The following is a 16,626-nucleotide window of genomic DNA, read 5'->3' as shown; positions in this document are numbered from 1 at the left end:
GGATAGGACCCTAAAGCCCAGGACTAAAGCTGTGAGTGGGGCAAAAGCTATTGATGAGTCCAACCTCAGGGAGGAGGACAGAATATCAGAGAGCATGGCTGGATAGAGGGGAACTGTCAGGAAGCTTTGGGCTGAGGTGTGAAGAGCCCCTGCTCCCACAGAGGTCTCTACAGTGAGGGAATCAGCATAAAACATGAGGCACACTCCAAGGAAGGGGGTTGTCTAGGCCAGTTCTTCCCTAAGGCTTCTCACTCGATTTCCATGTGGAGTAGCTCCAAGAAGGCCGAGAAGGTCCCCATCTGATAGAGCAGGAAGCAGTTGTACCTGGACCAGTGTAGTACATCGACCTCTGAATCACATTCCCCAAAAGTGCCTAAAGAACCAGATAGTGTCATACGGGGTTGAGGTGAGAGGGATATCCAATTTTTTCCACCCTTCCCCATGGTCTTAAGACTCTCTTCCAACAACTTGCCCAACAATTAGGCTGACAAAGGTAGGGCAAGGGCCCTCCAGAACTCCCCTGAATAAGGCAGTGTCCAGAGTCAGGTCCAATGTGCTTATCACTGGCCTGTCTTAAGTTTGAGTTCCCTGGGAAGCAGATCCCAAGAGAAGGATTCAAAATGCAAGAAGTTTATTTGGGAGATGATCTCAGGAACCATTAATAGAAAAGTGGGGAAGTGAGAGAGGGAAGAAAAGGCAGCTGAAGAGCTGAAACCCAGGTTGGGGGAAGCCTGGGAAACAGTGTATGTTTTATACCCCTCAGAATCATCCTACCCAAGAAGGGTGAGGTAGTTGGGCTATTCATCCACTAAGTCCTGTCATTCATTGATCAGGGCTACTGGACTAGAGGAGCACATTAATTCCCTAGCACTTCCTGCCTACCCTGTATGGGCTACAGTGAAAGCCCTTAGGTAAAAAGTTAAAGGTACTAGCAGTTGGATGTTGGCCAGAGCACCAGACCCACGAGATATGGTTAGGCACTGCCCTGTTTGCTACAGTCTTCCTTTTAATACTCTCCTACCATTTATTATTTTCTTTAATAGTTTTGATTTTGTTTTGTTGTTGTTGTTGTTGTTGTTTTAGCTCCCAGCTACTTGGTTCTATCAATAGTCCTCTGTTTATGATCTCAAGGTATACTTTTACTATTCCAGTTAGGTTATCTCATTTCTCTTTCGAATACCTGGCTGTTAGGTCTCTTCTGGGAAGGTTTTTGAAATTAATCACACCAAGTTCTGATCCCAATTACCCACTGCATCCACTCCTGCTGCTATGCTGACTTGAACCCTCTAAATGCCAATGAGAAATAATGCAGAGGGTTCATGTGTGAATATGTGGCACTCCATTACCTCCCCTCAGTGGAGGTTAGAGCCATAGCTGAAGAAAGTAAGCCTCCGTGCTCAGCTGGTGGTACACTAACTCTAGCCACACTGACTCTCTTACTAAGTCTCCACATATATTTATAGCCCACAAGCAGGAAAAAAGAACTTTATAAGAAATCTTGCCATGCCTGGTAAGATAAAGGCCAGTTCCAAGGGATCCAGAATAGTACCCACCACCATCTCCTTAACTTCCTTATAAGCATCAGGTTACTCCTAGCACTTGACAAGATCTGTCCCTGGGAGGCAGCGACCTTGCTTTCTTAGCATGGCCTGCCTCATCCTAGTCCTGATAATATTTCTCTCCCTAGTTTTCACCTATCTTAAGCTGGCAAAGGTGGCCACTTGCCTTGGGCCAGGTACAGAACAGCCCGGGCCACCTTCAGTCGCCGTTCCCTACTGACCACCTCCAGTCGGTCCAGGAGTCCCATCACATAGGCCTTCTGGGCATCTTCCTCCAATTCCAGCCACTCCTTGCCCTGCACTGGGGAAAGAAGGCCATACAGATCCAGTGTCAGCTTTTGCCTCCCCTTCCTAGAAAGGCTCCTGATAACATACCCAGCCCCCAACAAATTCTTCTCCTCAAAAGATTTCCTTATTTAGCTGAGAAAGAATAAGAGATTGGAAAAGTAAAGAAACCCCAAACTTCTGGCTAAACCCACTCTGCAGTACATCTTTCTCCATATCCCCTTTATTCTCCACACAAAGCCTACCTATTCTGTCCTATCTCTCTGCCTTTTCAAGGAGTTCCCTCTCTCCCTATATATCCAATTCCTATTCATCATCACAGGCCCAATACTAAATTACCTCTTTCCCACTAATGCTCCAGCCAGAAGATCTCTCTCCCAAGATACTCCTCCCCTCCAATCCCCCCAAGATACCTTTTACTTCTTTTCTGATACTTACCACTTTCCTTTTGTCCTCAGTTAGTTTTGTGATGTACACACTTCCCCTCTGCCACTGGACTATAATCTCTTTGAAGATTCTGCAAATTTACCTTCACCCCTGCCCCCTGCATCTTGCACAAAACAGTACTCACCACACATCTCCTGAGTTGCAAACTGAATTCACTGACCAAGTAAGGAAATGGAGGTCTGAGACGATCAGTGTAGACACATGAAATTATTATTAGATGCTATTAGGAGTGAGGCAGAGTTGGAGGCAGGGATTGAATGTTAAAGTCAAGGACTACTCTAGGCACAGAGTTCAACCAGGCAGCAGGGCACCAGCCCAGTCCCCATCCCTCTGCTCTCTGTGCCTCTTATATCAGTGAAACCGACCGAGCTCAGGCTTCTCTTGCTCCCATTCCATGGCCTCTCCACTTGAGATAAAGGAAATGTCCCATATGCAAGAAGGGATAGAGAAGTGGTAATGGAGAGGATGAAGAAGAATCATACTTTGTTTTGGGCGTTTTCTAGATCAGGCTGGGATATCATGGGGGGTGGGGAAGAAAAGCAGGTCTCTACGAATAAGAATCTGGGATCACCTTGCGTCTTGAAATCTTCTTCAAAGCACCTCCTGTTAGTGGTGAATTCCAGGTTTTCAGTGTAGCTATACAATTCTGTGTTAGGAAAGATAGGACAGAGTCACAAACATTCAGCAGACCCTTATAGAAGGGGCCTGGGGTGGAGAAGGTGGCATGAAAGGGCTAAAGCTTCCAACACATTCCTGTGTCCAATTCAATCCAGTGCCAGCCTCCTCCCTTTCGGAGCAGTTAAAAATAGCCACTTGTGTCCCTGGGTGATTAAACCATCAAACCTGTCCTCCTCCTGCCAGCTGGCTGCTACAGCAGAGAAGGCAGTCTTCAACACTTGGTGAGGGCCAGGGAGGGTTGGAGCAGAAAGGGCTTACTGTCATCACTCCTGTTTCTTAGGGCTGCAACCCCTTCTGCTTGTCAACCCAGACTGAGACTAACCTGTCTCTAGGGAAGAGAGGCGCAACACAATGTCTGAAATTTAGAGGCAAGATGCTTGTGTTATTCAAGGAACCAGAGTAAAGGCTGGAGAGTATGTGTTTCATGGCCCTTTGGGGTTGAAGCCAGTTCATTCTCTCCCTGCTGAATTTCCTCAAAGGATATAGAAGTTTAGGTTCCTGGCCATGACCACCCAGGTAGAGACAGCATCAAACCATATAGAAGCCGCTGTTGATGTCAAAGGGCTGCTTATGCCCAAGAAAATCTAACTCTGTTAACAATAGCCTCTGAATACAAAATGCAGAGAGTTTATGAGAAATAAAAATGCCCTTTCCTACACACACACTCCAGAACATTATACCAGGAAGTACCTTCATCTTACAGAGGATGAAGAATTGGAAGTTGAGAAGTCAATAGGTGATAGAACAGATTTCCTCAAAACTCTGTTCCCTGAGACCCTTGCTGGAAATTTAACTAGGTCACAGATAATTCACAAAGAGAAATTCACTTATGTTCCAGCCAGCTGTCTAATGGTTGAGAAACACCTTGTCTGGGAGCCAGGGCTTTTGAGTCCTGAGTTCCAGAATCCTGGATTGACCAGAAGCAAATCCATCTCTGATTCTGATACTCTTCATGCTCAGTGGATAGTGTGCATATATGTTTTTTAAGAGCACAGCATAAACCCAGTCAGAAAAGGGAACAAGGCTGTTAGGTACTAAACTTCTTGTTTTTACTTTTAAATTTTAGATCATGAACTTCCAGAGACAGATAAATACAGAATACATAAAATACCTGTGTATCTTCTACCCAGATTAAACAAATATTTACACTTGTTATATTTACTTCAGACATCTAAAGTCCCCTTTCCCTCCCCAGTCTATCTTATTCCCTTCTCTAGTGTTAACCATTTTAATGAAATCGGTGTGTATCCTTCACATGCCTGTTTTTGTACTTTTACGGCATATGTATATATCTGTAAACAACATGAAGTTGCGTTTGAAAGTTTTTATCCAAACAGGATATTATATATTTCTCTTGAAATAATTCTTAGTATGTCTTTCAATAGTTTTTTTTTACATGACTGTAATGAACACATCTGTTTACTTAACCAACACTGTTCTCAATCAAGGGTGCAACTGGACTTCTCAGAAATATCTTTCAGGTTTGTGTGTTTAAGCAGTTTTTTGGATGCATGCATAAATTATTTTGTCACCATTTCTTTCACTCTCAATACTGTTTTTAACATTTATTGATATTGGAACATATTGATATAGATCAATTATTCTAATGGTTATGTGGTAGCCTACTATATTGATATGCTACAGTTTATCCATTCCCCTAAGTGGTTTTAAATTTTTCACAATGGCCACAATAAACATCTTTATACATGTTTTCTTGGGCCCAAATGTTCTTTAAAGGGTACATCTAGAATCACTGGGTTATAATATGCATGCATCTTCAACTTTGTTAGATATGACCAAATTGCTTTCCAATTTTGTACTCTGCTTCCTCATGCCAAACAATGTATAAAAGTACTCATTTCGCTGCACCCTCACCAACTTCAGGCTTTTAAGTTTTGCAATCTGATGAATGTGAAATAATATATCGTTATTTTAATTTGCTTTTCCTCATTTACTAATGTAGTTGAATATTTTTTCATATATTTATTGATAATATGGTTTTCTATCCTCTGAATTCCTATTCATATTCTTTGACAATTTATTGGGTTGCTCATCTCTCTTCTCCTCTCTCTCTACACACACATATTTACACATACATGTATACATATATGAAATATATTTATATTATTAGGAATTCTAATCCTTTGTTGGTTATTAAACTCAGCTCTGTCTTTCTGTCACTCATCACAAATTTATTCCCTGTGCTTATTCACAAGAACTTCTTTAAAAGCCCTTGTCTCTTTTCTCTGAAAAAGCATGTCTCAAAGTGTCACTTCCATGTGACAGAATATTTAATTTTCACACCATCTCCACCCAAAGCTCATTTATTAATAACTGGCATTCATAGCACGTGTAACATGGAGGCTCTTGATGTGAGGAGATCACACTTAACTCAAGCTAAAATCCAGACAAAGATAGACAGGGAGAGGATGGCAGAAAGAAGGGGGCATTCATGCAGAGATATGAGTGAATTTGGGAAAAGAAACAGGAGGAATGGGGAAAAGGTGGAGAGAAAACAGATTTGAGAGTGTACCGAAAGAGAATAAAGAAGGATGCGCAGAAAAGGGCGATGGGATAAAAGTGGAGAATACTATTGCTAAAGGAGAATTCACAGAAAGAAATGTAAAAGCAAACAGATATTTACTGCTGGAGGTTGGACAGAAGAAGGAATGTGGAGAACAGACAAGCTGCCGGGGAGATCACAGACCCCTGCCTTCTCCTCCTGGCTATCCTTCCACTCTCCACAGACCATCTCTACCTCATACCTGACAACTCTGCTGCGTGCCCATCTGCATCTCCATACTCAAATTCCAGAGTGGGACAGTCCACAGAGCCCTGTAATAGAGAAGTCTTTGCAGTAACTTGGGAAAAGGGATGAAAAAGGAGATTATACTCTCATTTAATCATCTGCTTCTCTCAGAGGCCAAGTTTAGATCGAGGAGGCAGCTAGGAGAGTCCCCTCTGGGCCTTTAATACAAAAGGTACCTTCCTTCTAGCCAACATGTGAGGCTCAGTGCAGGGCAGGGCTGAAGGTTCTTATATAAAATCAGAAACTCTGAGTAAAGGGTTAGGATTGCGAATAGATATGAAAGCTATGCAATCTGTGCCTGTGTCTGACCTACATAAACACGGACCAGAAGAGCATGTAGCTGATTTTTAGAACAATGAGATGAACTAAAACAAAAGAGGTTTTTTTCAGCTTAAACTTAAAGCTTAAGAGCTAATTTCAGCTATGTCGTTAACCCACTGTATGATTTTGGGCAAATCTCATTTTTTGGATTATAGTTCTTCATTTATATATAAAAAAAAAGCCCCTCGGCTCTAGTGTTCCACAACTTTAGGATTGTCAGATAGGTAGTATTTCTACTCCAAGTTATTTTAATATTTTAATCTGGTTATTTTAAAACTAGATTCCCTATGATGTTATATGTATAAAGTTATAATTTTTTTTAAAAGATTTTATTTATTTGTCAGAGAAAGAGAGAAAGCACAAGCAGAGAGAACAGCAGGCAGAGGGAGAAGCAGGCTCCCCACTGAGCAAGGAGCCTGATGTGGGACTCCATCCCAGGACCCTGGGATCGTGACCTGAGCCGAAGGCAAACACTTAACCGACTGAGCCACCCAGGCATCCCTAAATTTAGAATCTTATATAAAAATATTTTAATGTGATCCCACCCCCCAAACTTCTTTAAGTATTTTGGAGTTATTTCCTACCAGTATATATTAGTATGTATAAATTAAAAAATTTTTGAATCTCAGTCATCTCATATGGAGATCTTAAGCAAATCACTTAACCTCTCTGTGCCTCAGTGTGGTATAAAAAATGTATTTGGTCTTTGAATGCTGTTCCAAGCACAGAGCTCCTAAGACCTCTGGAATTTCCTAATAAGTGTAATTCATAAGTCCCAGTCAACGATATCTGAATTTATGCTAACGAGGTGACTCCTGGTGAGCCTTTAAAAATTTCAGGGCTGCCCCAATCCCAGAGAGAGATTGAGTTCAACCAGTGGCCAATGGTTTAGTCAACCATGCCTAGGTAATGAAACTCCACAAAAGCCCTAAAACAATGAGGTCTAGGTACACCAAAGTGATAGGAGGGTGAAACCTAGAGGGTGTGGAAGCTCTGTACCATCCTACCCCCATCCTTCTCCTTGGTCTTTCATCATTTGGCTATTCTTTTTCTTTTTTTTTTAAGATTTTATTTGTTTATTTGACAGACAGAGATCACAAGTAGGCAGAGGGGCGGGCAGAGAAGTGGGGGAAATAAGCAGGCTCCCCGCCGAGCAGAGAGCCCGATACAAGGCTCCATCTCAGGACTCTGAGATCATGACCTGAGCTGAAGGCAGAGGCTTAACTCACTGAGCTACCCAGGCGTCCCATCATCTGGGTATTCTTGAATTGTATTCTTTATAATAAAATTATCATAAGCAGAAGAGTTTTTTAAATTCTGTGAGTTATTGTAGCAAATTATGGAACCTAGAGATGGTGGGGTTAGGTGTGGGAGTGGTCACAGAACCTCTGCATTTACAGTTGGCCAGGTTGAAGTGCTTATAGTCTGGGGGCCCCAGGTCTGGCTGGCATCTGAAGTGGGGACAGTCTTGTGAGACTGAGCTCTTAACTTATGGGTCTATGCTAACTACAGTCAGTGTCAGAACTGAATTGGTGTCAGGGAATTATTGGAAAATGAAGTGCTCAGTTTTCTTATCTGTAAAATGAAGATAATTCATAGGGTCATTATAAGGACTAGATGAGTTATTAGAGAAAAAGCATTTAGCACACTACGCAGCACTTGATAGCACTATGTAGATGGTTACAATACTTTGTTGTTTGTTTGTTATTTTTTTTAGATTTTATTCCACTTATTTGAGAGAGAGAGAGAGGGAGAGGGAGAGAGAGAGAGCTGGAGCAGAAGGGAGGGATAAGGGGAGAGGGAGAAGTAGAGTCCTTGCTGAGCAGGGAAGCCAATGTGAGACCGATTCCAGGGTCCTGGGATTATGACCTGAGCTGAAGGCAGACATTTAACTGACTGAGCCACCCAGGCGCCCAGTTATACTACTTTGAATTTTACTTACTGTGCTTACAGGTTTTTTTTGTTCTGTTTTGTTTTGTTTTAAGACTTTATTTATTTATTTGTCAGAGAGAGAGAGAGCGCACAAGCAGGCAGAGTGGCAGGCAGAGGCAGAGGGAGAAGCAGACTCCCTGCCCACCAATGAGCCTGATGTGGGACTCGATCCCAGGACCCTGGGATCATGACCTGAGCCGAAGGCAGCAGCTTAACCCACTGAGCCACCCAGGCATCCCTGTGCTTACAGTTTTAACATTGTATTATAAAGACATTTTTCTCATATTATTATGACTATCATTTTATTTTATTTTTTTAATTTTATTTATTTATTTGAGAGAGAAAGACAGTGAGAGAGAGAGCATGAGAAGGGAGAAGATCAGAGGGAGAAGCAGACTCCCAGTGGAGCAGGGAGCCCAATGTGGGACTCGATCCCGGGACTCTGGGATCATGACCTGAGCCGAAGGCAGTCACCCAACCAACTGAGCCACCCAGGCGCCCCATGACTATCATTTTAAACAGCTAATTGTACAACTGGTTTGCTTAACCAGTTCTCTATTATTGAACATTTAAGTTGTTTTTAATTTTTTGTATTATATGCATGAAGCTGTAATACACTTATAATTTTTTCATATTTAGGAACTTTCCCAAGGATAGATTCTTTTTTTTTTCAACTGAGGATAGATTCTTGCAAAGGAAATGAATGCATCAAACCTTATGAATACTTGTATGGTTCTTTGTATATGACAAGTTTTTTCCCAAAACCACTTTATCAATTTACATCGCCATCAATGCAAATCATATTTAAATCCACTATAGCAAAGATTTCCAAATACTTCTGGGTTACAGAGACCCACCCCCCGCCAAAAAAAGGTGGAGAGTAGGAATTACATTAGGTAGTTTTGATAAGTAAAGACTTAAAAACCTTTTTAAAATACGTATTACAGGGACGCCTGGGTGGCTCAGTTGGTTAAGCAGCTGCCTTCGGCTCAGGTCATGATCCCAGCGTCCTGGGATTGAGTCCCGCATTGGGCTCCTTGCTCTGCGGGGAGCCTGCTTCTCCCTCTGCCTCTGCCTGCCATTCTGTTTGCCTGTGCTCGCTCTCCCTCTCTCTCTCTCTGATAAATAAATAAAATCTTAAAAAAAAAAATACGTATTACAAAAAAGGATAGCTTAATACTCCCAAAATAAGGACACAATATTAGAATAAAAGAGTCATTAACAGTACGTGTTTTAAAGTTTTTTGATTGCAAATTAAAGAATAAATAAACTTTACATCAATGTCCCAACACACACACACACACACACACACACACAAACTGGAACAAAAGTTAAACAAAATAGTATCACTATCACTATATGTGATGGAGATATTTTCTATTATTCTATTTCTTTTAAAAAAATGTTGGTATCAACTCATAGATTACCCCTACAGTTTGAAAAACACCATTTTAGGGGTGCCTGGGTGGCTCAGTGGGTTAAAGCCTCTGCCTTCAGCTCAGGTCATGATCCCAGGGTCCTGGGATGGAGCCCTGCATCGTGCTCTCTGCTCAGTGGGGAGCCTGCTTCCCCACCTCTCTCTCTGCCTGTCTCTCTGCTTATTTGTGATCTCTGTCTGTCAAATAAATAAATAAAATCTTAAAAAAAAAAAAAGAGAGAAACACCATTTTAAATTGCATGCATCCTGCAGCAGGGCCAAGAGCCAGCATCCCAGTGACAAGATGTCACATGTCCCCTGCTATGATGTGACCAGAAGGATAGACACCTTTGTGGTCTTCTACCTGAAAGCCCAGAAGCTCACCTTACATGAGACAGACCTTGAATGAGGCTCACTGAGAAATTCACACAGCCCACAGCAGGCTCAAAATAACTGAGGTCTGAGAAGTACGCCCAAGGGACACAACCTTACATCAGTCAAAGGACCAATTTTGCTTCCATGGTTTGGACAAAGGTTCTGTGGAAACTTGAGTGACTGGCAACAGGGGAAACTGAGCAAGGGGTATAAGAGCCCTCTGTACCATTTCTGCAACGTCTTTGTAAACCTAAAATCACTCCTAAGTAAAAAGTTTAGTAAAAAAAAAATTGCATAATCCTTTATTTATTTATTAAGTAAGCCCTACACCCATCATGGAACTTGAACTAATGACCCAGAGATTAAGAGTTGCATGCTCTACCAACTGAGCCAGCTAGGCACCCCAAATTGCATATATCCTTTAAATTTATTATATTGAACTATATTTTATGAAAAACTCACTTCCATGCCCTGAATTTTCCTCATTTTGCCACAGACTAGTAAAACTTTGTCAAGGACTCTGAGAACAAATTAAACTGAGGGATCTGGCTAACAAGGCCTGAGGTGAATCATTTTGTTAAGAATCTTCATATTAAGGGGTGTTTGGGAGGCTCAGGTGGTTAAACCACCAACTCATGGTTTCGATGCAGGTCATGATCTCAGGGTCCTGGGATCCAGTCCCATGTGGAGCCCTGCGTCAGGCTCTGCACTCAGTGGGAAGTCAGCTTGTGGATTTTCTCTCTCCTTCCCCCTCTGCCCGTCTCCCTCTGCCTCTGCCACTCGTGTGTGCTCGCCCGCGTGTGCTTGTTCTCTCCCTCTCTGCGTCTCCCTCTCTCAAAAATAAATAGATAAATCTTTTTTAAAAATTCTTATTAAGCAAATAATTATTCTCTAGCTTCCTATTTTCCTAGGGATGTTCATACACTAAGCCATTTGGAGAGGGTAGGTCAGCTAGTGGCCCCTACAAACACAGTGATGGATGAGGGGGCTCTCTTGAATTGTGCTAACAGTAATTCTCTTCCAGTAATCCTTTAGAAGCACAAAAGAAGGGAGAAAAGACAAAAACAAAACCATCTCCTCTGAGGACTGTCTTCCACAGGAAAGCAAAAGGAGGGAAGGAAGGAAAGGCAGATAGTCATCTAAGTCTGGCACCTGAGTGTTGTGGTGATAGGGAATGTACTGAAGGTAAAAAGCAGCTTTCCTGCTGCAGTGGAAGGTGGAGGAAAGCTAATCTTTTCAGCCAGCCTTTTGGCAGGCAACAAGCCTAGATGGGGAGGATCACTGCAGTTGTCCATTTCCAAGCATAAAAAGTGCAGCTGCAGACAAGCAGGAGGTAAAACTGTGGGGCAGGTGGAAAGCTCTGAGTCTCTGGATACTGAACTCACTGGTAAAAGGAAAGTTCTATCAGAGCCCTTTTCCTGAAAGAAGACTTGATAGGCAAGGAAAAGGCCTCCTACTTCAGTTTTGTTTTGTTTTGTTTTTTTACGATTTTATTTATTTGTTTGAGAGAGAGAGACAAAGAGAGCACAAGCAAGGGGAGAGGCTAAGGAAGAGGGAGAAGCAGGTTCCCTGCTGAGCTGGGAGACGCATGGGGCTGGATCCCAGGACCTGAGATCACAATCTGAGCGGAAGGCAGCCTCTCAACCATCTGAGCCACCCAGGCATTCCTCCTATTTCAGTTTTAATTCCCCCAAAGAACATATCATTCTGAAACCAATTACTTACTTGCATATTGTCTTGTCTCTCCACCCTGACTAGAATGTTTGCTCCACAGAGCAAAGACCTTGTCTTGTTCACCACTGTATTCCTAACACCTAAACACCTAAAAGTGCTGGGCATGTAGGAAGGGCTCAGTAATTTTTTTTTTAAAGATTTTATTTATTTATTTGACAGAGAGAAGGGGATCACAAGGAGGCAGAAAGGCAGGCAGAGAGAGAGGAGGAAGCAGGCTCCCCAGTGAGCACAGCCCTGACGCAGGGCTCAATCCCAGGATCCTGAGACCATGACCTGAGCCAAAGGCAGAGGCTTAATTAACCCACTGAGCCACCCAGGCACCCCAGTGATTTTTGAATCAATGAATGACCCACCCACTCCCCGCAAAATACATTTAATATCTCTATGGGGGAATGAGGTACAGGGTGCCTTAAAAGGCCAGATTCAGAGGTGCTCAGGTTGAGCATCCAATTCTTGGGTTCCTCTCCAGGGGTCATCTCATGTGTTATGTGATAGATCCCTGCATGGGGAATCCATGCTCAGCAGGGAGTCTGCTTGAGGATTCTCTCTCTCTGAAATAAATGAATCTATAATAAATACATTAAATACTATTTTTAAAAAGGCCAGGTTCACAGTGATGCAGGAAGGGAGATGATGTGGATAGAACTCTCATCTAGCTAGCAAGACAGTAAGGCTGAGCTCTGCCTCTGAAAGGCGGTGTGACTTAGGGTCAGTCTTTTCATCTCCTCCACTTCTCTTTTTTAGAAAATGGAATGGATTCCTACTTGACTGTATCAAAATGGAAAACATATATGAAATCCCTTTGGAAACTGTAATATACTATTCAAATGGTAAACCACTGCTGGGACAAGCAAGACCTGGCTTCTAGTGCCAACTCTGACCCTATGAGCTACTATGTACTGACCAATTACAGGTCTTGTGCCTGAACTGAATTAAACATCTGACATTCAGTTATCTCATTTGGCTTTATCACAATCTTCTGAGGTAGATAGTATTAACCTCATTTTACAGATGAAGAAAATGGAGCTCAGAGAGGTTTGGCAATTTGCCAAAAGCCACACAGAATAAATGATAGGGCTAGGATTCAAAACTGGGTCTGATTGATCCCAAAGCCTGGTGCTCCTGGCCACTATGCCAGATATATGTTCCTGGGCGAGTTACTTTTGTCTCTTACTTCTGTAAAACAAGGGGCTAAACCAGATGATCTCTACAGATCCTTCCACATCTGACATTTTGTGGTCTATTCTGTGTGTGTGTGTGTGTGTGTGTGTGTGTGTGATCTATTCTCCTGGTCCCCACTCATATCCAAACTGGCTAGATGAAGGGGGTAGGGGACTAATAATTCATTTCTTTCATCCTCCTAGTTAGCATTTTTTTTTTTTTCCAGAAGTGACCCAAACATTCATATTCCTATCTGTGGGTTTGTATCCTGGTCAGTTCCATCCACTCCCTCTTGTACAGCCCCTGCCTGAATCCTGTCTCATTAACTCTTCCTTGTAGGGGTCCTGATGTCCGTGGAAGGCACTCCCTAAAGAGCCTGCCAACACTCGTGGGACCGCAAAGCGCAGAAGTCACTGGGCACATCTGGATCGGCTCGCTAGCCCCGGGCTGGAGGGGCGTGTGAAGCGAGCGACTCGCCCACACGCCCGCCCTCTCCTCTGCGGCGCAGCTCTGTCCCCCATCCCTCGGGGGCCCCATCTCTCCGCTCCCGTTTCCTCTGTAAATCTAAAACACGAATCCCCACTTCAAGGAGCTGCAGAGATGAAGTGAGATACGTATTTGAGAAGTATTAGTATGCTCGCTATCGCGCTCCATCTTCGCGCCTCCAGAGGAGAGTCCAGAGGGGCTAAGAAGCCCCCGACCGGGTAGGAGACGGGCAGAGAGAGATCAGGGGCTGCAGAGCCCAGAGTCCAGGCTGCGGAGGACCCCGCAGGTGCCCGCCCCGAGGGACCGCCCCTAGAGCGCCGGGGGCTCCGGAATGGGAGGGGGACCTGGCCGAATCACCTCAGCCACCGCTTCCCGCCCGCGGGCGTCTCCCGGCCCCAACTGAAGCTCTACGGGTTCCTCACCTCCGACTCCCGCCGCTGGCTTCTGAAAGCTTCCCGGCCCTTGGGTGCCGCCTGCTTCCCTTTGCCGCCGCCGTTGCCGTTGCTATTGGCAGACGAGCTCCCGGCCCCGGGCGCCACGGGGTCCTCCATGCGGCCCTTGTCAGCGTCTCCCCTCAGCCTCTCCGCGCTCTCTGCCCGGGGCGACCCAGCCGCCGCGCGCCGAGAGCCATGCCCCACCCCCTCCACAGCTATTGGCCGCGGTCGCGCCCCGCAGCCCCGCCCCGCAGCGCAATTGGTTGTTCGACGGCTCCAAGCGGGACTTGGAAGGCGGGGAGGGGGGGCTCATTCACTGGATTTCGCCCCGCTCCTTTTTTTTTTTTTTTTTTTTAAAGTCCTGCGGAGTTGCTGGTAGCCTTAGGCTCCGGAGTAGGCTCTCCGCTTCACCTCCCGAATTCTGGGCCTTGAGTTCTGGGCAGGTTATCTTTTTGCTTCTCACTCAGCACTCACCGCCTCCCAAATAGCGACCTTTTTGGGGAGATCTAGTCTCCGCCTCCTGCTCCACTGCAGTCTCCCTTTCCCTATTATCACGGACCTCTCTCCCGGCTCCCGCATTACGCCCCAAGTCCGGTGTCAGCTGCAGGGGAGGCATAGCACTGCTCGGTGGCCAGGGACACCGCAGGAAACCAGGGACCCACTCTCTCTCAGATTTCTCGAGAATTCATCCCGCCCGGAGCGAGGGCTTGGCTGGGAGATGGTGGGTTGAGGGGTGGGGTGAGGCTTCACTGAAATTGCTGGAGCCCTTCAGAGCTCCTCCTGGTCATCTGTCTTTCTCTTCTGAAGTGGGGCACCTTCCTCAGGTGTTAGCTAGGGAGAAATGTTGAATGGAAAGCAAACTCCCACCTGCTCCCCAGTCCTTTCCTTGGTTTCTCTAAGATCCTTCCTAAGGGCTCCATTCAAAGGAGGCTGTGTCGTCTGCCGCTCTGAATTTATATATAAAACGGTTTATTGTAAATATTTAGGCTGTCTGTGTTGGTAATTAGAAGTCCCAAACAAGCAGCCTGAGGGGAATGGGTGAAACAATATGGGTGGGATTGGGGGAATTGTTGAGCTGCCACTTTGTTCCAGGCATGGCACTAGACACTTTCCAGATATCATATGGTACTTCATTCTGACAGGCTGTTTTCACTAATCCTGTATTACTGTTGAGAAAACCAGGACTCAGAGATTACTCCTTGCAGTTCCCAAGGTATCATATTCTATCTTGTCTCAGTTGTCTTTGCAGTTCTTTCTCTCTGGAAAAAACTTTCTGCTCTTGGCTAACCTCTTTTGTTCCATGAGGATTCTATTTTGTTATTACCTCTGCTTCCAGAAAGCCTTCCTTTGACCCTTTCAACCCACTCAGGTTGTATTGTGTCACATTAAGTCTGCTTGGATTCAAAATTCTTATATTTTCTACTATATCCTCAAAGTAAGAGGCTCAAAGGAATTTCCGCCTTCCTATATCTTAGGGGCAACTCTCTTTTCTTAATAATTCTTTTTTTTTTTATTTTATTTTTAAGTAATCTCTATACCTAACGTGGAGCTCAAAGTTACAATCCTGAGACCAAGAGTTGCATGCACCACCAACTGAGCCAGCCAGGCACCCCAACTCTTTTTCTTTCTTAACCATATCTCCCCCTCGTACTTTCTTCTGCTAGTTGGTAGGTGACAGATCACGGCAGAGTTAAAAGAGAGAACTCCTTGGAGCTTTCTCAGTTCCTTTCTTTCCTATCCCCAACATTTCCTTACTGTGTCTACCCAATCACCTTCCCTTTCCTCTCCCATTCCCCCCCAACCTGAATATAAGTTCCTTCAAAGTAAGGCCAAGTTCTATTCATTTTGTTTTTTTTTTTTTTAAAGATTTTATTTATTTATTTGACAGAGAGATCACAAGTAGACAGAGAGGCAGGCAGAGAGAGAGAGAGAGAGGGAAGCAGGCTCCCTGCTGAGCAGAGAGCCCGATGCGGGACTCGATCCCAGGACCCTGAGATCATGACCTGAGCCGAAGGCAGCGGCTTAACCCACTGAGCCACCCAGGCGCCCTCATTTTGTATATCTCATATAGGTATGTTTAACACAGGATTTCTGTAATACTGACTGAAAAATTGTTTGTTGTAGGGAGCTGTCCCATGCATTGTAGGATGTTTAGCAGAATCCCTGGCCTCTCCATACTAGTTGTCAGTATTAGTACCCTCCCCCAAGTTGTGACAACCAAAAGTGTCTCCAGAGACTGCAAATGTTCTCTGAGGAACAAAATCTTCTGCAGTTGAGATCTACTGGTTTAACATAATTGAACTGATATGAATTTCCAAGGAAATCCATGGCTCAACACCTAAACTATTTGATTTTGGAATTTTTTTCAGGGTATAATTTGTTAAACTCTAAGATTCACACTCTGCTTTAAAATTCACAACCCACGCCTAGCTCATCACTGCTGCAATGTGGTAAAACTGCCACAGCACAGCCCATTGGCGTTTCTTAATAAAAGGATTAATTATTCTGTCTTCCTCTTCCCAATTCCTGTTCTCCTAAGCAGTTAGAGTTCTAGGATTGACAGGCCCAGAACTTCATAGTTCTTTTGTAGGCCCAGTCAATCAGCAGGATTCTCAAACAGGGGTGGCAGATAGGAGTGGCCAGTTTTGAGGCTTTGTTCCTTTTCCAGTCCTTGGGCAAAGGAGCAAAGCCTCAAACTGGCTTCAATAAGGAGTAGGACTGAGGACAGCTTTCAAGTCCCCTCTGGCCTCGATGCAAAGCCAATTGCTGAGCCTGGAGCTCCATCTGGCTTCATTTTCAGAGTAGGGGTTTGAAAAACTGGTGTTAGAGAGATTGCAGAGAATCAACACAAGAGACCTGGGTCTGTTATCTTTCCCACACCTCAGTGGAATGGGAAACAGTAGAGATCAGACATTTGTCTGTTCCTTATAGGCCCAGACTTTCAGAGGTTGTCATAAGGACTACGAGATCTGGAAAACAATTCCTGGA

The 16,626-nt window shown here is 44.3% G+C and overlaps 1 protein-coding gene across 3 annotated transcripts in view; it reads right to left on the bottom strand.

The window, feature by feature from the left end:
• STRIP2 (striatin interacting protein 2) overlaps nucleotides 1-13,824 on the bottom strand; it is a 47,754-nt gene extending 33,930 nt beyond the window's left edge. Inside the window, exons 1-5 of one of the 3 annotated variants that reach the window (XM_047695543.1) lie at nucleotides 13,627-13,824; nucleotides 5,735-5,804; nucleotides 2,863-2,937; nucleotides 1,726-1,860; nucleotides 253-373 (exon numbers count right to left, since the gene is read on the bottom strand). In XM_047695543.1, the coding sequence (XP_047551499.1) occupies nucleotides 253-373; nucleotides 1,726-1,860; nucleotides 2,863-2,937; nucleotides 5,735-5,804; nucleotides 13,627-13,755 (530 nt within the window). In that variant the 5' untranslated portion in view covers nucleotides 13,756-13,824. Of the gene's footprint in view, nucleotides 1-252; nucleotides 374-1,725; nucleotides 1,861-2,415; nucleotides 2,938-5,734; nucleotides 5,805-13,626 lie in introns of those variants that run through there. The other 2 variants (XM_047695544.1, XM_047695545.1) reach the window with 2 other exon arrangements.
• Between the last annotated feature and the right edge of the window lie 2,802 nt (nucleotides 13,825-16,626).

This window comes from Lutra lutra, chromosome 11 (genome assembly GCF_902655055.1).
Source record: "Lutra lutra chromosome 11, mLutLut1.2, whole genome shotgun sequence".
Taxonomy (NCBI): Eukaryota; Metazoa; Chordata; class Mammalia; order Carnivora; family Mustelidae; genus Lutra; species Lutra lutra.
This window is presented reverse-complemented; position numbering and strand designations above follow the sequence as displayed.